This window comes from Phycodurus eques, chromosome 2, assembly GCF_024500275.1.
Source record: "Phycodurus eques isolate BA_2022a chromosome 2, UOR_Pequ_1.1, whole genome shotgun sequence".
Lineage (NCBI taxonomy): Eukaryota > Metazoa > Chordata > Actinopteri > Syngnathiformes > Syngnathidae > Phycodurus > Phycodurus eques.
This window is the reverse complement of record NC_084526.1, coordinates 32,341,715-32,368,829: the sequence shown is the minus strand read 5'-3', so window position 1 is coordinate 32,368,829 and position 27,115 is coordinate 32,341,715. Positions and strand designations below refer to the sequence as shown.

The window sequence follows — 27,115 nt, the reverse complement described above, 5'->3', positions numbered from 1 at the left end:
CTGTACTAACTGTGACAAACCAACAATCACATAAATATTTGTAAGGGGACGTCATTTGGCTCGATGGCATGTTTTCGGCACGACGAAATCTGTTTCTGCTCAGGAAAAGGGAGTGTGTGTCCATATAGATCGTCAGACTGTAAAGTGATAGGCACATGGGGATGGATCATGTGGAAAAACAAACTTGTTCTAAGTTCACAGTGTGAGTTCTACCAAGCAGGAGCTGGACGATGGAAGTATCAGAATGTATAATAACAATAACACTAATACCACTACTCATATAGGTCATAATTATATTTTGGAGCAGCACAGGGCCGTTAGCACATCTGCTTCACAGTTCTGAGGTTCTGTACATTGTTCAAATATCAGCTCAGGCTTTCCAATGTGGAGTTTGCATGATCTCCCCTGAGTTGCATGGGTTTTCTCCGGGTACCGCGACTTCCTCCCACATTCCCAAAACATGCATCGCAGGTTCATTGAAGAATCTCAATGGTCCATAGGTCTGAATATGAATATGAATGGTTGTTTGTGTATATTTGCCCTGTGATTGGCGGGCAATCAGGCCTGAGTGATCCACACTTCTTACCCAAAGTCAACTGGGAGAGGCTCCAGCTCATAGCCAATATAGAAAATGCGTGCATGGCTAATAATTGGGGAGTAAGGTGTAACCACATTGGTTTGTTTGAAACCTGGTGGACGCTATCACTATCATTACTTGTAGCCAAAGTAACCACAAACAGTATGGAGACGATTGAATGATACGACTCCGATCGGCGGCTTTCTGCGCTCGCCGCAAACTGATATTCACAATTCAATTTGGTTGTGTTTGATGAGCTGAGAGCTGCTTTTATGCGAGTTAATACACCACAACAGTCACCCCAGGTAGCATGACAATAAACCTGCAACAAATGCAAACGCCACAACACAGCGACATTAAGGAGCAAAAGAAGTGAGCGCTGGGACTCACTCCGATTCGTCCAGATTACCGGGGACTCATATTGTCGACAGACCAACGCGTTTCCCTTTATCTTAAATGAGGAAAAGTCTATTAAACTATTATCCGAATGAAATTAAAACTGGGCGGCACGGTGGACGACTGGTTAGAGCGTCAGCCTCACAGTTCTGAGGACCGGGGTTCAATCCCCGGCCCCGCCTGTGTGGAGTTTGCATGTTCTCCCCGTGCCTGCGTGGGTTTTCTCCGGGCACTCCGGTTTCCTCCCACATCCCAAAAACATGCATTAATTGGAGACTCTAAATTGCCCGTAGGCATGGCTGTGAGTGCAAATGGTTGTCTGTTTGTATGTGCCCTGCGATTGGCTGGCAACCAGTTCAGCGTGTACCCCGCCTCCTGCCCGATGACAGCTGGGATAGGCTCCAGCACACCCGCGACCCTGGTGAGGAGAAGCGGCTCAGAAAATGGATGGATGGAAATTAAAACTGGGATTAGAACATAATACCTCACTCTCCCCATATCACGAAAAGATAAAGAAACTCATTTCAAAACCTTAAACGATATCTATTCTTGTAATGTTTTTCTAAGACAAAGATTCAACATCTTTTGATTGTGCTTACAATAAAATGTTTTGGGAAGCCTTTCAACAATTGATATCTGAAAAAGACCAAAAAAATAAAACAAAACAAAAATTAAATTAAATAATAAAAAACAATTATTCACCCAAGCTGGAATGCAAACACAGTAAATATGGAATAATAATGCAAAGTTAAAAACAGGAAATGATGTATACTGTAACACCCTGATTATTATTACTAAACAATTTATTCAGAGATTCTGTCTGCTGTTTTAGTTTAAATGACTGAAGAACCTCAAAAAAGAAAAATTGAAATGGGAAACAAGCCTCGAATGTGTACAATATGAATGCTTTTTTTAGACCTCTGACTTTTATTTTAGTAGTTTATTTTTGCTTTATTATCTTGTTTTATGCACTGTTCTGTATGCTTTGTGTGAGCTCAGTTTTTGAATTTTGATATTTCCTTGCAGAATGTTTAGTAAATTGCAATGAGACTTTCATTAATAAAGCTGAAGAAAAAAAAAAAAAAAAAAAAGAAGTGGCAGACGGGAAGTTGGCAGTCACTGATGGTGTAGTGGTACACTCGCTTGACACCCCTGGTTATGCAACAAAATGAGGATTGCAACTCTTTTAGATAAAGCAAATAGACAAATGTATGCAAAAATACACACAAAACTGTACAGTATAGCTAGTGCTAGTAAGCCAAATGTAGCATCAGGTAAAGGGATAAGGTTTCCAGGATAGCAAGCTAAAAATGGAAAATGACTCAAAACGTTCACATGGTGCATTACAGACATCCTCAGTGTGATTGAGGACGGGCAGACTTTAATGACCACTTTGAGTCAACCCTTAAAATGATAAGTGGCTGTGCAGAAAAAAATATTGTTATTGTCGATGACAAGAATCTAATTTCTTACTTTATATTTGAGACCATTGATTATAATGTTGAGAGGATGAGTGCAGGCCTCTAACGGCCAGTTAGAGTGGAGAAACGAGTCGGGTGAAAACGTGTGCCTTTGATGATCCTTCGCTCTAATTGGCCTCATTGATCACGGTGTGGAGAAATGCAAATGAACCCTGGCGATACCTCCACTTAATGCCTCCCTGGGCGACTGGCCGGGTGCCAGATGGACTTGCGTCAGCTCCATTTGTCACCGACTCGGGCACCCGCTTGCACGCTCGGCACCGTAGCGTGACCTGAGATAATGATGTGTGGTGCTGCGGTCAGCCATAAAGCTCTTCCTCTGGGACTTCCATAAATCTTAGGGAACTAAACACAGGCGCCTGTACCGCTACTCCTATATTCCGAACACAGCCACAGTGGGAAGCTTTCATTGAATCAAGAGTGGAAAGTGGGAAGAGCTATAGAAGGAAAACTTTTTAAAACATTTTTTTTTGGCTCAGTGAGATTGCATATTTTATAAGTACCCATCAGCAAGATACCTTCCTTCCATGATAATAGTCACTATCATTAGCAATCTTAGACCCAGGTTTCTCAAACCCTTGGGGCCTAGTTCCCCCCCTAGTCCCCTCCCCCCACCTTAAAAAAAGGTTAGGAAATTTGGGGAAATTTGTCCAACAACCCGCTCATAATCCACAAATTTAACACATGTACCCCGAAATCCATCCATCCATTCATTTCCTACACCGCTTCTCCTCACTAGGGTCGCGGGTATGCTGGAGAGCGATCCCAGCTGACTCTGGGCGAGAGGCGGGGTATAAACAAACAATCATTCGCACCTACGAGCAAATTAAGAGTCTTCGGTCAACCTCAGACAGGCAAACACCAAAGGCATGAAAAAGGTGACAAAAATAAACAAAAAAACATTGTAGGGGAGGGCTTGGGGGGGATCCCCAGGGACCCGCAGATAATTTATTTTAATTTTAACTTAAATCAAGCAATTTGGAAGACTCTGAAGAGTACAATAAGGCAAAATCAACTAATTTTCTTCACGGAGAAAAACATTTATTGACACCGCTCAAGTACATGTTGATGTACAAATTTAAATTTGCCTCATTTTTTTGCTTTTATGTTTTGGCCTCCAACTTGATGCCTGCTTCAAGCTGTGGCACATGAATAGCATCCGCCTCTTTAAGCATTCTCATTCTGGAAAAGAAGTGACTAAAATCATTGTCTGTTACACGTAATTTTTCACTATTACAAACGTCAAATCCATTCATTCATCCATCTATCCATCCATCCATCCATCCATTTTCTCCCGCTTATCCAGCCACTTCATCCAGCTCTTCCGGGGGGATCCCGAACCGTTCCCAGGCCAGCTGAAAGACGTAGTCTCTCCAGCGTGTCCTGGGTCGTCCCCGGGGTCTCCTCCCGGTGGGACGTGCCCGGAACACCTCACTGGGGAGGCGTTCGTCAGGCATCCGAATCAGATGCCGCAGCCACCTCATCTGGCTCCTCTCGATGTGGAAGAGCAGCGGCTCTACTCTGAGCTCCTCCCGGATGACCGAGCTTCTCACCCTCTCTCTAAGGGAGAGCCCGGACAACCTGCGGAGGAAACTGATTTCGTCCGCTTGTATCCGGGATCTTGTTCTTTCGGTCACGACCCACAGATCATTACCATAGGTGAGGGTAGGAACGTAGATCGACCGGTAAATTGAGAGCTATGACTTTCGGCTTAGCTCCTTCTTTACCACAACGGACTGAAAGTCAGCATCACTGCAGAGGCTGCACCGATCCACCTGTCGATCTCCCGTTCCATTCTTCTCTCACTCGTGAACAAGACTCTAAGATACTTGAACTCCTCCACTTGGGGCAGGATCTCATCCCCTACCTGTAGAGGGCATGCCACCCCTTTCCGACTGAGGACCATGGTCTCATATTTGGAGGTGCTGATTCTCATCCCAGCCGCTTCACACTCGGCTGCGAACTGCTCCAGTGAGAGTTTGAGATCACGGCTTGACGAAGCCAACAGAACCACATCATCTGCAAAAAGCAGAGATGCAATACTGAGGCCACCAAACCGTACCCCATCTATGCCTCGGCTGCGCCTTGAAATTCTGTCCATAAAAGTTATGAACAGAATCGGTGAAAAAGGGCAGCGTTGGCGGAGTCCAACCCTCATCGGGAACGATTCCAACTTACTGCCGGATATGCGGACCAAACTCTGACTCCGGTCGTACAGGGACCAAACAGCCCGTATCAGGGGGTTCGGTACCCCATACTCCCGAAGCACCCCCCGAGGGACACGGTCGAACGCCTTCTCCAAGTCCACAAAACACATGTAGACTGGTTTTGCGAACTCCCATGCACCCTCGAGGACCTTGCCGAGGGTGTAGAGCTGGTCCACTGTTCCATGGCCAGGACGAAAACCACACTGCTCCTCCTTAATCTGAGATTCAACTTGCCGACGGACCCTCCTCTCCAGCACCCCTGAATAGACCTTACCACAGAGGCTGATGAGTGTGATCCTTGTAGTTGGAACACACCCTCCGGTCCTGCTTCTTAAAAAGGGGGACCACCACCCCATTCTGCCAATCCAGAGCCACTGTCCCCGAGGTCCACACGATGTTGCAGAGGCGTGTCAACCAGGACAGCCCCACAACATTCAGAGCCTTTAGGAACTCCTGGCGAATCTCATCCACCCCCCGGGACCTTGCCACCGAGGAGCTTTTTAACCACCTCGGTGACTTCAACCCCAGAGATAGGAGAGCCCACCTCAAAGAACCCATACTCTGCTTCCTTATGGGAAGGCGTGTCGGTGGAATTGAGGAGGTCTTCGAAGTATTCTCCCCACAGACTCACAACGTCCCGAGTCGAGGTCAGCAGCGCCCCATGCCCACTATACACAGTGTTGGTGATGCACTGCTTTCCCCTCCTGAGACGCCGGATGGTGCACCAGAATTTTCTCGCAGCAGTCTGGAAGTCTTTCTCCATGGCCTCACCAAACTCCTCCCATGTCCGAGTTTTTGCCTCAGCAACCACCAAAGCTGCATTCCGCTTGGCCAGCCGGTACCCATCAGCTGCCTCAGGAGTCCCACAGGCCAAAAAGGCCCGATAGGACTCCTTCTTCAGCATGACAGCATCCCTCACAGTTGGTGTCCACCAACGGGTTCTGAAATTGCCACCACGACAAACAACGACCACCTTCGGCCGCCTCAGCAATGGAGGCGCGGAACATGGTCCACTCCTTCTGACAGGGGATTCTGCCAGACGTTCCCAGCAGACCCTCACAATACGCTTGGACCTGCCACGTCAGACCGGCATCTTCCCCCACCATCGGAGCCAACTCACCACCAAGTGGTGATCAGTTGACAGCTCCGCCCCTCTCTTCACCCGAGTGTCCAAGACATGCGGCCGCAAGTCCGATGACACGACCACAAAGTCAATCATCAAACTGCGACCTAGGATATCCTAATGCCAAAAGCAATTGTGGACACACTTATGGTAGAACATGGTGTTCGTTGTGGACAAACTGTGATGAGCACAGAAGTCCAATAACAGAACACCGCTTGGGTTCTGATTGGGGGGGGCGTTCCTGCCAATCACGCCGTTCCAGGTCTCACTGTCATTGCCCACGTGAGCATTGAAGTCCCCCAGCAGAACGATGAGCAGAACGAAAAGCTGTTCTCTTTGTTTGTCTAAATGTAAACAAGAGTTGTGTGCCGTTGCCTTCATGGTAACGACGACCTTCCCAAAATGGTGGCCGTTTAGGCACGACAGCCGGGCTGGTTTAGCCAGTGTTAATACCTTTGCCCAGGAAGCCCAATAGAATATGTTGTGTGAGGTCATGTGACTTTCTTTTATCGTTTGATTGGTGAAGTAGACTTAAATGTCACTAGCGCTTAAATTAGATGTGAAAGTCGAAGTCGTAGTCTAGCGGGCGAAATAATTGATAAATAAGCAATAAATTATAAATAAAAGTAGCAAGCGACATTTAGATCATTGTAATGGAGTAAAAGTACCATTACCGCTAGCTGTCAGCGTTCAAGGAGTACGAAACAGCCTATGATGACAGTGATGAATTCCTTCACCTTCCATATCGCTTATCCTCACTAGGGTTGCGGGGGTGCTGGAGCCTATCCCAGCTGACTATGGGCAAGAGGCTGGGTACACCCTGAACAGGTTTCCAGCCAATTGCAGTGGGTGTAATTCCTAAATGCTAAATTTATGTGCATCCTCTTAAAATTAAAAGGTTATCACACTTGAATTTAATCTTGCTTATTTCATGTCCGTAAACATCATTACTGCCATTGCAATTCCAAATACTTCTAAGTTTATCAATTTAACATTCAGGGGTTTCACACACAGTAAACAATGCACATAACGCAAAAGAAACGCTACAATGCTGATGTACATATTCTAATTGTCTGTTTCAGACTTTTGGAGCCGACGATGTGGTGTGCACAAGGATCTACGTGCGAGCATAGCAGAAAACTGACAGTTTCTGCAAACAAAAGTATTCACCACCTGTCAACAATCTCGACATACTGTTTTATATATTCATAAACCACATGATGATCTGAATGTATCGCCATTATCTCATCATCCATTTAGAGCACTGTCCATTAAGCCTCACGGTATATTTTTTGTTAGTGTCGTGTCTAGTAAATGAGTGAATACTGAAGTAATAATAGGGCTTCACTGCAGTTAGGCTTTGCAATATTTTGTGTGGACAGGCTGTTCTTCAAATGAAAGTGTAGGATGGGATGAATGCATGAGACAAAAGGATGAAAAGGAAACTTATTCCTGTCTATAAAGGATCGTTTAATAGCAAACACCTTACTAACAAACACATTAAGAGAAGAAAAAAGACAGTAAAAGAAGATACAAACAATGCATTTGTGTACAATCAGCTCTTCAGGACCATGTGGCACTACATCCACAATAAACACAGTGAATACAAAAATAAAACCCAAACTGCAGGATTGTCTGTATAGCTGGTTCAGTAATCGTCACTTGGAAAAAGGTGACCACGCGCCCCTGTCAATGTTGCCAATCTTTGCTTCAGTGTCAAATTTTGGTACGTTTGCTTGTCTTGCAATGCTTATAGAAAATGTATAGCCTTACTTGCTTACATCTACATGTGGCACATTGAAGTTAGAGTCATAGGCTGAACTCCACTGCTTCACAGCCTCAGAAATGATTAATAGAAACCTACTGCTTTCATCTTATTCTACGATAGCTACAACTTCTACATCAATATTTGCACTTTAGGATGAGCTTTAGAGGGGGGAAAGACAATGTTTTACAACCGTTAACATTCACAGTGGGGTATAAGTATTGCTGATCGGTTTAGAGCTGATCCAAATACTGTACATGGCTGACATTCATGGAGAGAACTACTATATACATATGTTAGAGGTTGCATTGACACTGAACATGGGGAGAATACAAACATTCATATGCAGGTTTTACAGAAGAAATCTTTGTCACACAAATTCTGATCATTATGACATATGTAATTACAAGAACAAGCCGCTGATGTTTCATTTCAAGTCTGGTGAACGGTATTTTCCAAAACAGATGCACACTGTGAACACGAGCACGAACTGCTGCTTGGCTAGTCAATCAACTTAAAACCATAAATGCCACAAACGGTTTAAAGGTGTAGACGGTTCGGTCTTGAAGGGCATATAAAACAGATTTCTAGTAAATCAATTCTTGACCTTCACCAGACTACCAACACAGAGGTGCCGATCCCAACCCCCACACACTGTAGCAACTAAGGAAAACTTTTTTTACATTTAGCATTCAGCTGCATCCAGCTAAATACTGCCACTGTGTCATACAGTGCGCTACACATCAAGGACGATATCATTTACAAAGGGTGGTTGGCTCAGCCTGACGTAATGGACTTATTGGAGATGTTGACTCCAGACTGCACCTTTACCGGCAAGGGAAACATTCACAAGCTGTTCACTTTTACAGCTGGAAGCCACATAGTTGTCGCAACCCAAAGACAAAAGCCGAGCTTCTGCATTCATGAGGAGTGATGCTAAGTTACTCAAAATCCATTTTACAACAGGTTATGAGGCATTCACCCATGTCAGAGAAAATCTCTTCATAGAGTGACCTTACTTGTTTTTTATTTTAACATATTTTATAGCATGGAAAAGTATGAAATTTACCTGCATTGAGTGACGAAAAGAGCAGCCCAAAGTTGGCAAAAGAATGCGCAGGGTGAAGAATGACGTTCCATACGGTGTCCACAGACAGTCCAACTGTATGGTCGCTGACAGGATCATTGGCTACTGTGTTCTGTACTTGACACGGTACTTGTTAACAGTGAGATAGTGCAGGACCTCTGGATTGCACGTTGTAGTACATGGCACCAAGCCTTCTTGTCCATCTCCCATCAGCCATCTGCGGCTGTCGGCAGCCATGTCACTTGTCACATTCTCCTTGGCCCAGGTGTCCAACCGGGCCTGAAAGCATCTGTGCAGGCGTCTGTGGACCCGCTTGAGGGACTGCAGGACACATCCATCAAAATAAATAAATAAATAAAAAGAATAAAAGATACATTTCAGGTACAAACATTCAAAGAAAATGATAGCTCCTAACTGAAAAGTACTGTGTTCCACCGCATATTCGTGATTCACTAATCACAGGTTTGCCTACTTGCTGATTTTTTTTAGGGAACCTACTGTATACTCAATTATTTACCAGAAAACTCAACTATTTGCTATTTTTGTGCTCAGACCAAAGCCGTCGAATATAAAAGTATTGCTTTGTGTGCTATCTTGGTGCCAAGAAACTATGTTGAAGTGAGAGGAGGAGCTTCATCCAGACAGGTCATTGCCCTATCTAATATACTGTAGAGAAGTGCTATGACACCATCTTCTGGCTTCTGTTGGCAATTAGAAAACATTTTTGTTTTGTGTGTGTGTTTGGGGGGCGTGGGGGGTGAGGTTTGGTAAATTATCTGCAAATATTGAGGGAAGTGTACTTGAGAGTTTAAGGGAGTGGAAAAAATGCATGGTTGCAGAAAACTCAAATTGTTTGTGTGTCATAACAGTTGTCCAAGAAAACAATCATGTCCCATTAATATTCATCCATCCATCCATTTTCTACAGCAATTGTCCTCATTAGGGTTCCAGGTGAGCTACAGCCTATCCCAGTAGACTTTTGGCAAGAGACACACCGGACAGGTCGCCAGTTAATCACTGGGCAAAATCTAGGCAAAAAAAATCATTCAGACTCAAATTCACACCTACGGACAATTTAGAGAGTTTTTAATTAATCTAACATGCATGTTTTCGAAATGTGGAAGGAAGCTGGAGAACCCAGAGAAAACCTATGCAAGCTGAGGGAGAACATGAAAAGCCTGAGCAGAGATTCGAACCCAGACCCTCGCCAATGTGAGCCATGCGTTCTAACCAGTACACCATCTTCAATAATGTCTGCTGACGCCAAACTCCAAGGCAAAATTTCTGTTTTCACAGCAGATGTACAAATGACGACGACCTGCGTGTGTGTGTGTGTGTGTGGGGGGGGGACTGACCTGATGAGCACGTGTAAGTGCAGTGTGCCTGTACATGAAGTCCTCTGACTTGCAGACATAGACCATCTTGTAGGAGTTGAGCTTGAACATGCACTCTATTTTCTGGTTTTTCTTGTCGTCTTGCAACTCGTCCGAGGGGTCTGTGGTCATCCTCTCCTGTTGTAGCTGTTCCCATCCTCTCTGGCACTTCCTTATTCGTCTCAGGTTCCTAAAAGCCAAAACAGTGGATGTCAGGAATAAGACTGTATGACTAAAAAACTAAAACTAAGTCTGAATTTTCAACATATCAAAAGTGCATCATGTTTACACGTTAGGCATTTTTATTGACTTCCGCATGTCACATGCTATTTCACAGACTGAAAAGAGCTGTCTAGTCAAATTTGAGAAGACCGTCCCTTTCAAGAAAAATGTTTAGACCCATGCATTGTAACTCACCAAGGAACAGAATTAGATAGGAGGTCAAATCATTCGGGATATGGGGGATCTATAAGAGCAGCAGAGGCAGCAGTCGTAATATTTGCGATACAGTGAAACTGACTGTAACACAGTCACAGTTAAAATACACACGCCCAAAAAAAATAAAAAAAATAAATAAATAAAAAAAATCATTTTAGTGTTCATAGAGCCCAATACTGTGCAGGTCAGAAAATAATCACCCCACCGGAATGAAAGTTGGAAATGTGTACTTACCACAGAGAGTATGGGTGAGCGAGGACTGAGTGCATGAAGCAAATTTTTGCATTCAGGGCTCCACTTAAAAAGACAAGACACAGTCTTTCCAGGCCAATTTCAGGTAAAACTGTTAGAAACAAACACTACAGAATTGCTGCCCTGTTGGATACCAATCCAAAATATGAGCGAAGAATACTTATGATGTTCACATACCGTACTGTCACCAACAATGCAGTGTTATGATTATGAGATGAAAACCAACCCAACAAAACTGGAAAAGAAACTGGATTTGTGCTGCCACTGAGTTTTGTGTGGAGAGTTTTGACCTCCTGTGCTGCTGACCTCTCATAGATTTAGTGTGGGGCGGGGGGATGGATAAGATGTAAGTGAGCCCAATGATAAATCAAAAGTCAGAGAAAAGATTTGTGCAATGGGTTGAAACAAGGAAAGACAAAGCACACCATCTGGTTTGGTTTTTGAAATGTATATGGTAATGGGTAGCCATCTCAAAAGACAAAAAACATTTAAAGTGCCAATCTTGAAAGACAGGTTTCACATGTGGAACATGAAGACAGACCAGAGACAGACACCTTCGTGCACAGGTCTAAAGTAACAAGAAAGAAATAGACCAACATAGGAGCATACAATTTAGATGATCATTTTTATTGACAAACCCTATTCCTCTTTACAAGTGATGCAGAAAATGTGCATGACCAGAGTTCTAAAAAAACGAGCACAAATTTCTGAAATGGTGTAAAACCTCACCCACAACAACAACAACAACAACAGGGAGCGCACGTTCCCAGTCCTTACAAACATAAGAATTGAAACAAAGGGACGTATGTACATTTACATTTGCAAACAGAGATTAAGTCACGTACAAGACTCTTGCTTTGAATACACTTGCAAAGAGGGCATGATAAGTTCAAGAAAGTTTTCACAAAGTCCTGATACAAGAGCTTTCGTTGTTCCTTAGGTAAAAGAAATTGTAGAAAACTGAAATAACAGAACATTAAGTCCGATTTATTTGTTTTACTCTAAATTTGTTCGTCACTGACTATGTCGTGACATCACACAAATCATCATTTCAATTCATCACATGAATAATCAAACCAAAAGTCTGCTAAAGTGGGAATTCCAAACAAAGACAACGCCAACCCCCCCCCCCCTTTTTTTTTTTTAAAAAACCTTTTAGCTTATAAATAAAAACCAATTTAAAAAAGAACTGAATCAATGAATAAATAATTCCCTTTTCTTAAAAGAATGACCATGTAAAGTGCAATCTTCCATGTGAGGCAGAAGTCTGAAACTGAAGAAGCTTTTATTATAACAGTGGCGTCACTATGGTCACTAAATCTTACACTCTCTCCGACTGTGTTGTCTGTCCATTACCACACACCAAAACCATAAGACAGACTTTTTTCGACATGCTACTGCTCTTGTTTGTGAGGAGGGTTTGGCACGTCAACAGCTGAGGATCAGGACGGAAGTTGTGAGAGAGCAGACAAGAGGGAGACATGGCTGCGGCCTCACCTGGGCAGGAACACTGGTTTCTGGGCCAAATGCTCACGCAGATCTGCAGAAGTCGAATCGGAGTTCAGGTATCTGCCCACATAGTCCGACCACCTCTGTTGAGTACATGGCAGAGGAACATCAGCTACAAATTAAAGTTCATGGTAAGCTTTCAAACCTCGAATACCTTAAAATTCAGACTATAAATAGCAACCCCCCGAAACTTTAACCCATGCAGCCTATTTACAGATTTTCCCAATTCAACGAGCGTCCTGCTGAAATCAGTTAACTTCTCCTTATCTCATCGAAATCAAGTTTACTGTTAAATTAATTTTGCGATGAGCTCCATGTTGAAGTATTAACTGTTGATATTTTTCAATTAAATCCGCAAGCATAGAAGCATTAAGCTCCGTATTTATCTACTCTGCTCAAACCCACAACCTACTCATGCAGAAAACGCAACATAACGCCTCCAAAGCTAGCTTCGAGTTAAATGCTATCAACCTGCTGTACATGATTTGGGAGTAAATGAAGTCAAGTGAAAGCAAGGCTAGTGTCAGTTACAACATGGAAGCGATGCTGCTTCTCTGCAACTTAGAAGTCAGCGGATTCAGTGAGCAGGACGACACAGAATAAATGTGACTATTATCATATTTGGGCCTTATTTTTGTTGTAGGCTATTGTGATGATTCATTGACAAAAAAAAGACAAGTCAATGAAATGGACTGTTTAAAAAACATCCACAGACTTCATTGACACATAACACAAAGTAAGGTTAGGGATGCATCTATGAATGTTTTTTTATTTGTCAATAAAAAGTCTGGCAAACTTGTGGCACCAGCAGTATTTCCGCTTCTGTTTCTGTGTCGCACTTCAAGGTAAACAAAACATGCTTTTGAATCCATATTTACTAAAATGCAAAGTCAGTATGCAGACATGCAAACACTAAAGGCATGAAAAGTGACAAAAAAAAAAAAACATTGTAGGAAGCCCCCCCTCAGATAATTTTTTTTAAGCAATCTGGAAGACAATAAGGCAAAATACACATTTTTCTTCAAGCTGATTTTTTAAAAAAAATTACAAGTACATGTTGATGTGCAAATTTAAGATTAAAATGAATTTTGCCTCATTTCTTTGTTTTTTTGTTTTGGCCTCCAACTTGAGCCAGGCCCATCTCCGCCTGCACCTGATGCATGTTTCAAGCTGTGCAACATGAATAGCATCCCCCCTCTTTAAGCACTCTCATTCTGGAAAAGAATTGACCAAACGCATTGTCTGTTTCACTGCATTTGTCACTATTACCAACTTCAAAGGCTAATCTCAAATGCATCTTCCAGGAAAATATCAAGTACAGTATTTTTCTGTTTTCTGTTATTGGCCTTTTCTGAATTTGAAGTTAGTTCATTCTGTGTTGTGACATAACCCCTAACATCGCTTAATACATTTAACATTAACGTCCATTAACTAATTAGATAATTGTAGGCACGTTTCCTAATTAATACAAGATGTACTAGCGGATCAGCTCGTTGCCGATGTTACGCGTGCTTCGCGGTTCGGCTGGGACCGCAACCAGGGCCACGACCTGCAGCAACTCAACGCGAAAATACAAAAGACCAGTGCAACAAATACGACACTGGCTGATCTGATGAGCAAAAATGTTGCTCAAACGTAAGAGTGGCAGGAGAGGATGTCCGCTCCAGAGGTGGGTAGAGTAGCCAAATATTGTACTCAAGTAAGAGTACTGTTACTTGACAATAATGTGACTCAAATAAAAGTAAAAAGGAGTCCTCCAAAAAATACTTAAGACTAAAAACTACACAGTGAAATAATTACTCAAGTACTGAGTAAAGAGTGAGTAACTTCTGATTTTTTTACCCAAAGCATGAACGTCAATAAAATAAAAATAACAAAATAAAATAATTTTTACTGCAAGGTGTTTTCTCAAGTTTTAAGTGGGGTGAAATATCCACATTTTGACAGACAGTGCCAGACAAATACCACAATAAATGAAAGCTGTTGTTTTTGTTTGTCTAAATGTAAACACGAGTAGCGCGCCCTTGCCTTCCTTCATGCCAACGACGACCTTCCCAACATGGTCGTCATGTAGGCACGACGATCAGCCGGGCTGGCTTATCTAGTGTTAATATCTATGCCCGGGAAGCCCAAATAGAAGACGACGTGTGAGGTCGAAAGGCGAAATTGCCGAAAGACGACTGATTTGCATGTATAAGTATGAAACATTTGCTCCGTTATGGAGTACTTGCCTCTGCAGGCTCGTCAGAGTTATCTTCTTCGGTGTCCAGGAGCTCCATGGCGACACAAACAGAGTCTTTGTTCTTCAAAAACATCAACTGGACAAAGCAGTAAATGATAAGAGTTCTTTGTGCATCAAAAAGTTCAAACTGACTTGGGTTTACGGTACCTTAAAGCAGTTCTCATCAGACATGAGCTGCTCTGATTTGCGCTGGTATGTGCCCTCTGCTGAGGCGCGGGACGCCTGAGTGGGCAGGGAACCGCCTGTGGCTTTATTGCCAATTTCGCTCAGGTACAAGTCCATCACACGGGCACACGCATCATCAGTGACGAGGTGTTGGAGCTGATGATGAAAAGACATTCAGCACATACTGTAATTTTTCGTGTATAATAATGCGCATTTATCCCCCTCAAGAAATTGTCAAAAGCCAATAGTGCATATTATACATGGGTATATGAGAAAATGACAAAGACTTTCACATTTTATGAATGTATGCTGCCATCTAGAGGTTATGAAAAAGCTGTACACTTTCATTCTAGTACTTTACCTAGTGGTAATGAAAAAGGTGTAGCCTACACTTTCGTTCCAATATGACACGGCTACCTATGACTGCATATATGCAAAATTGTGCTCATAAGTTTAAATACCGACACAGAATTTGTGAAATGCTTTTTTATTTTTATATATATACGACTGATGACTGAACAACAACCATCATTAATTTTTTTGTTCAATGATAATGCTTTTCTGAAATGCTTGATAGTTTAATTTGAATCCCATTAAAATAAAATTAAGTGTGTTTTTGCCTGGTCCTTCATGTTCTCATTTACTAAATAAAAGTAGCGCTGTGAATTTCAAAATAAGAGCAAGTAAATCAAAAAAGTATTATGTGTTGATATAAAGTGCTTAACTTCCAAATAATTCTTTGAAAAACGGAAATACAGATACTTCATATTTTGATAATATGGTTAGAAGCAAAATCATGCATTGTAAAAATGCATTATACATAGCTTAAAGGGTTTTCCAGAATTGTGGATGTGGCTCAACTTCCCATAGCTGACCGTGTTGCTCCTCAGAGCGCAAACGAGTTGAGACTGAATCAACACCACCTTTGTTGGTTGCAGACCAGAAGTGCAATCATTTTTGCTATATGAGGAACGTCACTTGACTAAACCCAGAAAACAGGTTAGCAGGCTTTATGTGTATCCTGCATTAACAAGCATTACAAGAGGTTCATGATATGATGGTTTAAAGCCGAACTTGCTGAATTAATTAATTATTTTTTAAATGGCTGGTGTCTTTGGACAAAAGTTAAATGGATAATTTATCTATACAATAATAATTTCTTTTAAAGACATCTTGTGGAAAACAAAAGACATTGTAGACGTTTAACGATCCTATGGGTGATTTGTCCCGATCTCCTGCTATAGGGTTCCGCCATTTACCTGTGCCGGAAGGAAATGCTTTCACCTGTTTTGCCGAATGCGGAAGGTGGTCGCACATACACCGTATTGCGTCTACATCAATTAATGGGACAGTTATTACTGTCCCATTAATTAATTACATTGGTAGCCGTACAACAATGCCATGGTGAGTGAACTTAATGAATGAAGTAATTATTGAGCAAAGTGACAATGAAAAAAATGGACTACGCTGACCTGCCGGACAATGCTCTGGATGAGCTTGTCCATGGTGAAGGCAATGTAGGCATGGATAGTAAACATTTCCCTCAAGGAATCCTCATACTGAGCTGGTTCCATGTTACCATCCAAAAGGTTCCGCACCATTTCCAGAAAGACGGAATAGTAATCCTCTACTTCAACATCCACTGCAACAAGAAAAAGCAAAGTAAGTAGTGGATATTGTATATTCATTCATAAATTGATTACAAATTTGTGTAATTCTTGTAAAATTACACTAACTTGGCTCCCTCATTTTAAGTTGGAAGGCTGGATTTTCATTCCTTTCTTTTTGGAGCCCAAACATTTCTTTTTCCCATTGTCTCTCACGAGCATCCTCCTCTATCTGCTTCTCAGCCTGCCCATAGAGTCGCAGTAAACGGGAGCAGAGGAGGTGATGAAGGCGCAAGAATATGTACCAGTAGTTGTTCACAAAGAACATGTTATACGCCTCATCTGTGGCGCACAGCTTCTGTGCTGCCGTGTTGCTGAAGAGGAGCTTGGACTTTGACGGGTTGCTGCCTGGCAAGCCATTGTGTTTTTTGGCTCCGTCTTGATCTGTGTCCACATCCTCCGCGTCCTCCTCATCCTCATCCACCTCCACATCAGAGAGCTCACCTCGCCGGGCGAAAAGGAGATCGGGGATGAAGTGGTGTATGATCTGTTTGATCTTGTACTTGTCATCTTTCTGGATGCCCACTTGTCTCTTGACATGGTGAATAATGAGGGCCGCAGCATCTTCTAGGATCTGACCATCTTCGTAGGCCAGGTTCAGGTGTGGGCCGCTAGGAGGGGGAATGGCAGGTTCCTCTGAGGCATGCTCCTGCCGCTACAGGACACAGCCACAAGTCGATTTAGAACTAACTTCGTCACATAAATATTTAGACTCATTTTGTGTTACAACCAATCGTCACCTCATCATACAGCATTTCAATTTCAGTGAGCAGGGTCTTTGAGCGAAACACTTTGGTGTCGTTCTGTTTAAAGTTGATGCCTTGGTGGTCGAGTGACTTCAGATAATACTTTTCATTCTGCTCCCGCCAAATTTTGTTGAAGGCTCTCTGGGCTTCTCTCCACTCTTCCTCTTTGATCTTTAACCTGAGCACAGGAATAAAAATGGAAATACTGGTCTGTTCCAGCTCAAACTAAATACATTAAATTTAAATCATTTTAAAAAAGAATGCGTATTACGATATTGACCTTTTTAGCACTATGGGGACACACACAGTTGGGTTCTTCTTAAGACCGTCAATGATGTCAAGGGCTCGGTCCCCGTATATCCTCTGAATAGCTTTGCGGTGAATGACCTCTGAGGAGCCCCCCAATGTGTTGTCCAGCTTGAAGCGCAGCTGCTCCTCCGCAGACATTCGTGAAAGCCTCTGTTGGACTGATTCGAGGGCTCGAATTGTGGCAAGATTGTTCTCCAACACAACGTCAAGCTGAGGGGATGCAAATCGTGAGAAAATGGGTGGCCATTAGAAGATGCTTCAAAATTGTAAATGACAAGCTAAATACGATGCCGAGCTGGGCAAGTGAACGTGCGCATTGCGGCCGTTGTCAATGCACCATAAGTCACTAATCATCGCTTTCATGACAGCGAATGATGGGAGACAGACGGTGGGGAAGCCAGTTGCTAAGCTATCATGACATGAAGTCGCAAAATTGGGTGGTGATTGGGTGGTACAGTAAGTACACTTTTCACATACTGTAGGTCTGGCTGGAACCACGTTATAGCGGAGATTAGCCAACTTTAAAGAGCAAAACATCAGGCAAATGTGCGAGTGTTTATAGAGGAAAAAGCTGAAATATACACTAACCCAAGACAGCTACATAAACACAAAGACCAGAAAACTGAAATAAATTAATATGCCGCCACCACTCCTAAGTCACTTGAGAAAATGGGCCTATAAATTTAAAAGTAAATGAATATAATAAATATTTGGAGTAGAAGATAACCTTTAGTCAGACAATTGGAATTTGAATCATTTCAGCAGCAATAGTGGATACAGGAAATCCTTAAAAAGCATGCGATAAGTCATTTGGTTGCAAATTCATCCACCAGTACAAGGTTAATTCAATTAATACAGTAACATAATTATTGAAGCCATATTATTTTTTTTAACAATTACAATTATAGAGTAATGATTATGCCCGCGACCCTAGTGAGGAGAAGCGGCTCAGAAAAAGGATGGATGGATGGAGTAATGATCATGTTGTGAAACTGAACAGTATGCAGAATTATTATTATCCTACTACATAACATACAGTAATAACTGTCCCATGGTAATGTTCTTGACATCCATCCATCCATTTTCTGAGCCGCTTCTCCTCACTAGCGTCGCGGGCGTGCTGGAGCCTATCCCAGCTGTCATCGGGCAGGAGGCGGGGTACACCCTGAACTGGTTGCCAGCCAATCGCAGCGAAGTTCCACCCATGCACATTCATCCAATCGCACATGCGACCATAGATGGCTGCTGTGTTTACTTGACGAATGAACATGGAAGTAGTTGCGATATTGTCATGTGGAACTTTTTCTAAAAAAGTAAACAAAGAGCTAAAACAGTCAGAAATTAGAATGGCTGCTAAAAGGAAGTACCGTACTTGATGAGCGGAAAGATCTGGTCTGTGCTTCCCGCGTTGTGCAATCGTCATTGACTATGCATCACGCAATGCAACTAAAAAGGTAGGGACTGTGTTGTTTTTTTTTGTTGTTGTTTTTTGCTCTTCATTAGACTGACAAAAAAACAAGAACGCTCATGCTGGCGATAGCGTGAGCGAGGCAATCAAAATAATTATAAAATGTATCAAAGGAAATGTGCAGAAAATTGGCCAACATCGCAATTCATCTTTGTTAACAATGTGACGTCCCATTTTCTTTTTTTCTTCTTCTCCTAAACAGAAACAGACAAGTTTCCCTTGATTGTTGTACCAAAATCAACCAATGAATTAGAAAAGAAACAACACCTGAATCCCCATTATCATGGGGAAAAAAAACTTCTTCAAAGATGAGCTGTACTCCTTGTCCCCTTTCCCTCCTCAGCTAAAGTTAATGGGCCAAAAAAACGTATGTTTAATTAGGGTTTTATTTCTTTATAATAGCGTGTTTTCACTTATTTCTACATTGCGCTATATTTACTTTTAACCACACACAGACTGATGAAAATGGTAAGGTAATTTTGGGTCTGGAACGGATTAGTTGCATTTCCATTCATTTCAACTGGAAATATCACCTCGGTTTACAAACGTTTCGGATACAAACGGGGGTCATAGAACAAAATAAGTTTGTAACCCGAGGTTTCACTGTAGTTTCATTTTACAGAGTGAGAAAACTGGACACTTGTACCTCAAAACGCTCATCCTCACATCTGTAAATGTGCTCTTCATACTGAGTCTTCTTGGAGCTTACAAAAGTCGAATCTTCAGACCACGATGGAAAAGACACCCACGTGTCATTCAGAACCTGAAACAGGACACTGACTTACTTTAATCTTTACTCTGAAAAGATGAAAATCCAAAAGCAGCAGACAGACAGAAGCGACACGTGACTAACTTCTCTACATAGTGGCGTCCTTCCGGTGCACTTGGGCTGCTGGTAGCTCTTGGGGAGTGCTCTGTAGCTTGAGCCTAGCCTCTTACAGGACGCATAGTCAATCTCCATGGCGATGCCCTCCGTTGCCCGCTCTTTGGGTAAACTCTCCACATGGCTGGACTCACCATGCCTGGACTCCCGGTAGCCCAGGAAGTTTTTAAACCATGTAAACAGTTCTGGGAATTTTCTGCCAATTGTGACACAATTTAGGTGGTATATACTGTTAATAGACAGAATACAATTCCATATATTGTTTTATGAGTAATTTAGGTTTATGGCATCATGCAATCCAAGTGTGTTAAAGAGGACCATCCACAACACTTAAAAGGAAATCCAACAGAAAGGTAATGTGAACTCACCCAAGAAATGGGATGACTAACTGAACCAATTCAGCACGTGAAATCACCTCCTGGTTGAAGATGTGTAAACACCGCAGAAAGCTTTCATACGCCTCAGAACTCCCGAGTGCTTTCTTGACCTGTTTTAGCGATGAGAGTCATAAATGTCACTTTATGCACACATGAAAAGAACATCAATGAGGACAACCATATTGTTTTTAACAATGATCACCTTCTCAAAGAACATGGTTTCAGTACTGTTGCTGTGTTTTGCAACTTCGCTTAAGCCATGGTCCTTCCCGACTATTTTGGGTTTCTTCTGCAAAACATTGAGTAAATAAAAATATTTTAAACTAGTGAGGAGAAGCGGCTCAGAAAATGGATGGATGTTATTTTAATGATTATCTCTTTGACAGCACATACACTATCTTACAAAGCAGGGGCAACATGAAGATGACATTTACCTTGAGAACGGGTGAAACTCCCACAACTCCTGGTCTTTTGACAGTCAGCCCATTGTGGCTTAATTTCTGTTTATTGTTCAGTAAGGGTCTTTTCACTGTCCCGCCATGATCGTTACGCACAGACTCTGCCCTGTCAGGTGCAGTTTTCCCAAGTAACTGAGCAGAGGAACAAGCACAATTATCTCATTAAACTAAACTTTTTACTTGACACATTGTGCTTGAGAAACAAAGAGAAAACAAATTTAAATGCTTGGAGGGAACATTTTACAAGCACGATATCCCTGATATTTATATATGATGTTCCCAAAAACTACCGGTGCCAAAATCAGCTGTACTGCTATAGTTACCACCTACCCACTTATAGAAATTGTGGACTGCTAATAATATTAGAAGATGAGAACCTACTCACCATTGAGCTGTTTGCATCAGGCAGGAACTGTCCAAATTCTGACAGCAGGTCTTCCTGGTTCTTAAAGAGTCTTGCCACTTGAGTGTAGACTTCCTGCTCAGTCAGAGCTGGAGTGTAATTGCCCCCTGCCTCTTTGGCATTCCGCTGTTCTTTCTGCAGTGAATGTACATTTATTAATTAACTTGATAAAATAGACAATACTATTCATACAAGGGTGTTTAAGTGCTTCTTCACCTGGTATGTATGCAGGATTTCCAGAAAGGCTTTGTAGATGTCTGGCTGACCCTGGAAGCGATTCTTGATCTTGTTCACGTAGTTTATTGCGTGGTTGAATTCCACAGGCTGATTGTTCTGGGGAGGTGGCCCACCAGACGGTGTGCTGCTCACCGGTGTGTGAGACTGAACTGAAGGTGAGCGCGGTGAGGCGTAAGATGGGATGGATGGGTTTGGCTGGCTGGTGGGCGTGTGGGCTGGAGACTGCATGGCCTGCATGGAATAAACACATGCTGAAGAGACAACGATGCCGATATGCAAAATCACTACACTAACCTGAATCAATTTATACCTTGGTGACTTTATTTGCTGAAGGCTGGGTGGGGACAGGTGGGGTGACAGTAGCAGTGTGTGGGCTGGCCTGTGGCACAGCCTGGTGCTGATGCTGGTTAACAGGCTGGGTGGATGCTCCAATTACTGGGATGTTTTGAACAGATATGCCATGAGGCGTGATGTAGTGAATCTGGCTCGGCGTGGTCACATTGACCAGATCGTTAGTTTGAACCTCTATTTTATATCCAGGTGGCAAGAAAGTATTGAAGCCCATAATGAGGTCTGGGTGGCCCTTGAAGAGTTGGGAGACACGACTGATAACACCAGGAGTGTCTATGCTGTAATAGAAAAAAGAAAGTTGTTTTTGTTGTTTTGTTTTTGCAAGTTAAATGCAAAAATAAGAAATTCATTGATGCAGTTTTTAAACATATTTTGTCTCTTACTGGAGCTTACCTCTGTGACTTGAATTCTTTCATAATATCCAGGAAATCATTATAAACTTGAGGCTGATTTCCAAACTGCAGCTTCACTTGATCGAGATACGACAAGGCATCTTCAACCTAAAACACACGTTATTGATAATCAGTGGGTCGCGTAACACGTAACCAAATGCATACATGTTTAAAAATGTCAGATTTACAACAGTCCTTTTCCAGTTTCATCTTTTCTTACCTTCAGTCGCTGAAACTGTTGCTGTCCTTGTGCGGAAGTCATGGGAGCAGTTGGATGCACATGACTTTGGACCACTGCAGGGGCCTGGGATTGGACTGCTATGTTGTGTGCATGGGCTCCAACATGTTGTGCAGAACTGTTAAGTCCATGTGCACTTGTGCTCTGAGGCAATGTTGGCACCTTTTGACAAAGACAGTTTAGAGGGTCACTGGAGTGTTCCTTTGTCTGAGGAGCAGCTCAGTTGCAAGTACTTCAACTTGAAGACCTCTCTGAGAGTCAAAGGGACAGGGACTGATTGAGTGGCACTGTAAGCAGGTTCATGGTTTGAATCTGTGGTGGCTTAGGCTCACCTTGAGTTTGTGTAGGAACCGGCTTTGTCACACAGTCCAAAACATGCCTGTCATGTTCATTTAAGGCAAGGTGTTTTACATTAGTTTGCCTTCTTTTAAAATATTCAAAAGCAGTTTCATGTTTCTATGTTTTTCTTTTAGTCTTCATGATTATTGGGGAAAATAATATTGTAAGTGGGGTGTACTCCGCCTGGGTTAAAGTGCTTGTTTTTAACCTTAATTGCCAAAAAGGAAGCTGATGATGATGATTATTATTATTACTTCAAGTGTTTCCCAGTATAATTGAAAGATCCCTTGAGACCGACATCTCTAATCAACAAATTAAGGATACAAAAAAGGATTGCTCTACATTGGCATAGCAACCCCCTTTTATAATAATGCTCTGTAGAGTGAGCTTGCCTGTAGGATAAAGTCTTTACATATACAATGACAAAGACATCTGCTCCGTGAGATTATGAAGCAGATGGTAGTGACAATCAATACAGGATCTTTTACAATAACATTGTCCTTGTACATCATTCAAATAGACATACAAGTGGGTGAAATGGTCCTAATGAAGCCTGCTGTAGCACCATACCTGAAAACCCTGGGGAAGAGAATACTGGATGCCAGATGATGGCTGCATATTGTCTGTGGCTGCCTCTATCACAGTAGTAGTTGGGGCGAGAGCCCTGTGCTGGAAGCTTTCTGCTAAGCCCTGGACTGGGGTGCAGTGCTGTTGCTGGGGGGCAAATATTGGTTCCTGTTCCTCCACATGCCTCTTCATTGTTTAAACATACTCAAAGGGGCTGAAGGAAATCAAAACAGATGAAAGGAGACTTTTAACCCATACTTCAATGTAAGAAACCAAACTCGCTTTGTGGAGACCACAGAGTGTACTTCAATTTCAAAAAAAAAAAAAAAGGCTTATAAGATATATTGATAAAACAAAAGACAAGTGACCCTAAAAAGGATAAGGTGATAGGCAGAAGTGCAAAGTAATCATCTATACTCTTATCATCTGTCCATTCAGTATGGTTGGTAATATATTCTCTTCAGTATGTGTACCAAGTGAAAAAATAATAACCTGTTGTATTAACACATAGTAAAATTAAAATGCTTTATCATAATACACAAACACATTTTAAAGAGTACGTCATCTGTTTAGACAATATTTCAAATGATCAAAAAAATGAAGGACATCTTCAAATTTAGACTGTGATACAGTGGTGTACAAAAGCATAGCATCACACTGAGAGGTATTTCTAAAATTTGGTATTCCCAATTGAATAAAATAATTTAACCAAAATGTTGTTAACACAGCTTTGTATGATGTAGTCTAGTTCAGTGTTTTCCAACCCCTATTGGGGCCAAGGCACACAACTTTGTGTGACAAAAATCTCACAGCATAGAATCAACCTAAAATGTCAAAAAAAAAGTGTATGCACTCACAAAAAGTGTGTGTGTGGTGGGGGGAAAGACGGGATGGGGGGGGGGGGGGGGGGTAATTAACCACTGCCCAAAAGGTTTATAATCACCTATACTTATTGTTTAAACATATCACAAACTATGTTCACCCAAAAATTGGCACCATTTTGTATCCTACTCTTTCAGATTAAAAGATGATAGGTTCTTTTAAAGGGGTGCTTTAAATCAGCACCCCAAAATTGGGCTAGAAACGCCTATGGGGGGTGGGCACATTTCACCGTTCAAACAACGCATGCACACATACACAATATTAGACCTTATAAAACAGGTATGTCATGATGGGCGCGCGTACACACACACACACACACGCAAGGCTGACATTTTTCGGGATTCTGACCGGGTCCCTTGGGTCTTGGATTCCTGCGGGATTGGAGTGAATTTCACCATCAATCACAGCACTGGACAGGAGCAGGAGAGATGGTCATCGGGAGAGGACAGGAGCCAATCTTTGTGGGAGTGGGATTTTTTTCTTCAAAAACTCGGGTTTGGGAGGGATTATTATTTTTTTTAAACACTGGATTTGGCTGGATTCTTTTAAACACTCGGGATTGGGATTTTGTTTAAACACTCATTTGGGATTGGGAGTGGGATCAACCTCTGTGGGAGTGCAAGAGAAGGAGTCAACATCCACTCCCGCCGCACATGGGCGTTTTCAATATGCGATGGTGTCTTTCCACTCACTAGTATATTTTCGGTCCACGCCACTCAAACGCCAGCTGAAGCAATCGGGCCTTTAATTTTATGGAGCATTGTGCACATGTGGTCTGAAAATGCATTTCTCAGAGTGGAATGATGACAAAAGACTCTGGTAAATACATTAATATACATAATTATAGCTACATAATTATGTTTTTATTATATGATGTATATATTATAATAAATATTAATGGTTCCATATTTTACCAAACCAACATTTTCTAGTATTTGGGATGTTATATTGGTTCAATAGTGCCTCAGTAAACGTGAAATATGACTTAAAATCGTCCACGCATTCCTGAGTTCCAGACGTTTTCCTGCCGAGAGGCCTGAAATTAGGTCATTTGAATTTCTTGAGCTTATCTACATCACAAGAGAAAAGCTGCGCCTACCTCTACGCCAAATACTAAGTCCATGTTAGAGAGTCACTCTGTGAAGGTCTCAATAGCCAAAATATGGGACCTTTAAATTCTATCATAAGTAAATTAAGTTGTAATGGGTGGATCAAATCATTTTGAGGAAGGGGGGAGGAGTGTATTTTTTTTGTTAAAATATTACATTTAAAGACTATATGGTTCTTAAAGTTTTCGTGCTTGTGGGGGGGGGGGGGGGCATACAATTAAAAAAAATAGCTAAAGGTCTCTTAAATTTTAGGTGTTTTTATTGACTTGAGGGTGTGCTTCAGCACCCCTAAAAGTGGGCTAGACATGCCCCTGGGTGAGAAAACCCTCAAATGAAATAATGATGATCGTCTCTCAATGAATGGAAGCACGCAGATACACAGGTTAAATACATATTCTGCCATCTAATGGAAGATAATTTAATTTTGCCACTATGTTTGGGATATATAGATAAAGATGCATTCTTTGTGGTAGATAAAAAATAATAATAATAATTTAGACCAATTAGGTGACATTGAATCAAGGCATATTACGGTTGTTGGGAATCACTGGCTCCACATAACTGCAAATAATATTAATACACCAACGTTAAAATAAAGCCTGTCTGTCCAAGTTTTTATTATTATTATTTTTTAAATATAAACGCACGTTGAATTTCTACGTCTGACATTTTATAGTATGCCTTCCAATCCAACCACAACTGTCTTTTGAAAAAGTGTCATTTGTTGACGCTCCCTGGGCAGGCAGACGTCACAGGCTTGGGTCTGCAGGGAGAGAGGACAAGAGCGAAGTGCACAGTGCCTCCTGCCTGCGAGTCGCCACGCTGCTCTGCACCAAATTGGGACAACACGCAAGCGGAGCGCGCGGTGTTGAGGAGCAGGGACCGTGTCAGGCTCATATCCAGTCGCTAGTATCGTCGCCTAAAGGCTAAACGTATTCGGTAAACAGTCAAATAGGACGAAAGTGGCCGTCTACCGATACAAAAAAGCTCCGATTTGCTGCCGTTTGTCTCTCGTTGTCCGAGGCCGTTCCCTTTTCCCATCCCCCTACCAGCTAACGCAGACTTTAACTCATCCGTTGTCGTCGAGCTGACCGCTTTGCGCTTGTGTGATGGCTGACGTCGGCGTTCGCCCGAAATGAACTGCTGTGGCCTCGCCCGCTCTTAAGCTGACGCTTGAGGCATTGACACTCGACAGTAAGGAAAGATGTCGGCGTGTTTTGCGGCACGTTATCGCCTCCGTAAACGCGAAACTAAAACAGGCGAGCCCAATAGGTTGGCTACCTAACGTTACCCTTGCGTTCATGGCGACGCCGCAACAGCACTATTTATCGATTTTTGACATAGTAAAGCACCGCCGCGGATTGTAGGGAAAGTTGAATGCTGAAGCAGGTCGCAAAGAACACATATGCTAGCGACATGTACACGAAGCTAGCATTAGCGTCCACGTAACGACGAGGCAACGTTAAGTTTGCTCAGGAATTCGACAGTTCAACAGTGTTGCAAAGTAAAAGGCTTAACGCTCATATAATCGCTCGTCTCGTACAACTTTGCAGCGCACTCTGTTAACTAGTTAGTGCAACAAAACGTAACACCAAGTCCACCTTTCGGCATTAGCCTGACAGCTAAATCATGCTGGGAAAACCAGTCTTACCTCATGAAGCCTTACTCAAAGTAACTTACTGCCGCTGAAAGCCGATGCCTCCCTAACACTAACTTCACATTTCAAACAACCGGTAGACAGCGACACACGAAAACACTGTCATCAAATAATCACAGCGTACTCGAACTCGACAAGGTTATGTAGCCGCTCAACAATGTGTGTGTGTGTGCTACGTTAGCACAACAAGCAACCCCGCCAGTGCGAGCTATGCTCGGCTAACGAGCTACTTTAGCTTACCTCGCCGGGCTGCCTCCAGCAACAACGCTGCTCCACCAGCGATAGAGGTTCCCTCCCGCAAACCTTACAGGCGCATGAAGACGGCTGTGGAAAGATGTGCGCTTTTGACAAGTTGCCCAAAATGAAATTGTCCGCGCCGCTAACAACAGATGTATGAAGCGGTGGTAGTTCGTTGAA

The 27,115-nt window shown here is 42.5% G+C and overlaps 2 protein-coding genes across 3 annotated transcripts in view; one reads left to right on the top strand and one right to left on the bottom strand.

The window, feature by feature from the left end:
• LOC133399136 (cellular retinoic acid-binding protein 1) overlaps positions 1-7,995 on the top strand; it is a 13,075-nt gene extending 5,080 nt beyond the window's left edge. Inside the window, exon 4 of the mRNA XM_061670341.1 lies at positions 6,867-7,995. Coding sequence (XP_061526325.1) covers positions 6,867-6,917 — 51 coding nt within the window. The 3' untranslated portion in view covers positions 6,918-7,995. The remainder of the gene's footprint in view (positions 1-6,866) is intronic.
• Positions 7,215-27,115, bottom strand: LOC133399135 (paired amphipathic helix protein Sin3a-like). 2 transcript variants are annotated; one of them, XM_061670340.1, is made up of 21 exons: positions 26,939-27,115; positions 23,054-23,264; positions 22,127-22,306; positions 21,908-22,014; positions 21,474-21,792; positions 21,143-21,394; positions 20,909-21,061; positions 20,500-20,655; positions 20,268-20,354; positions 20,057-20,175; positions 19,659-19,827; positions 19,452-19,568; positions 17,309-17,547; positions 17,023-17,206; positions 16,352-16,937; positions 16,088-16,257; positions 14,598-14,771; positions 14,440-14,526; positions 12,197-12,291; positions 9,992-10,199; positions 7,215-8,957 (listed from the first exon to the last, which is right to left on the bottom strand). In XM_061670340.1, the coding sequence occupies exons 2-21, from the start codon at positions 23,240-23,242 to the stop codon at positions 8,739-8,741; spliced, it is 3,810 nt and encodes a 1,269-aa protein (XP_061526324.1). In that variant the 5' UTR covers positions 23,243-23,264; positions 26,939-27,115; the 3' UTR covers positions 7,215-8,738. The 2 variants fall into 2 exon arrangements, with proteins under 2 accessions (XP_061526324.1, XP_061526323.1); XM_061670339.1 differs by having other exon boundaries at positions 7,216-8,957; positions 19,659-19,884.

What these genes read in the sequence shown, in the direction of transcription:
- LOC133399135 (XM_061670339.1), bottom strand. Translation starts at nt 23,242, where the DNA reads ATGAAGAGGCATGTGGAGGAACAGGAACCAATATTTGCCCCCCAGCAA. An exon ending in CAGCAAATAAAGTCACCAAG is followed by an intron (nt 21,395 to 21,473) that starts GTATAAATTGAT and finishes TATTCCATGCAG; the next exon opens with GCCATGCAGTCTCCAGCCCA. An exon ending in ACTCTGACGAGCCTGCAGAG is followed by an intron (nt 12,292 to 14,439) that starts GCAAGTACTCCA and finishes TGTACTCAACAG; the next exon opens with AGGTGGTCGGACTATGTGGG.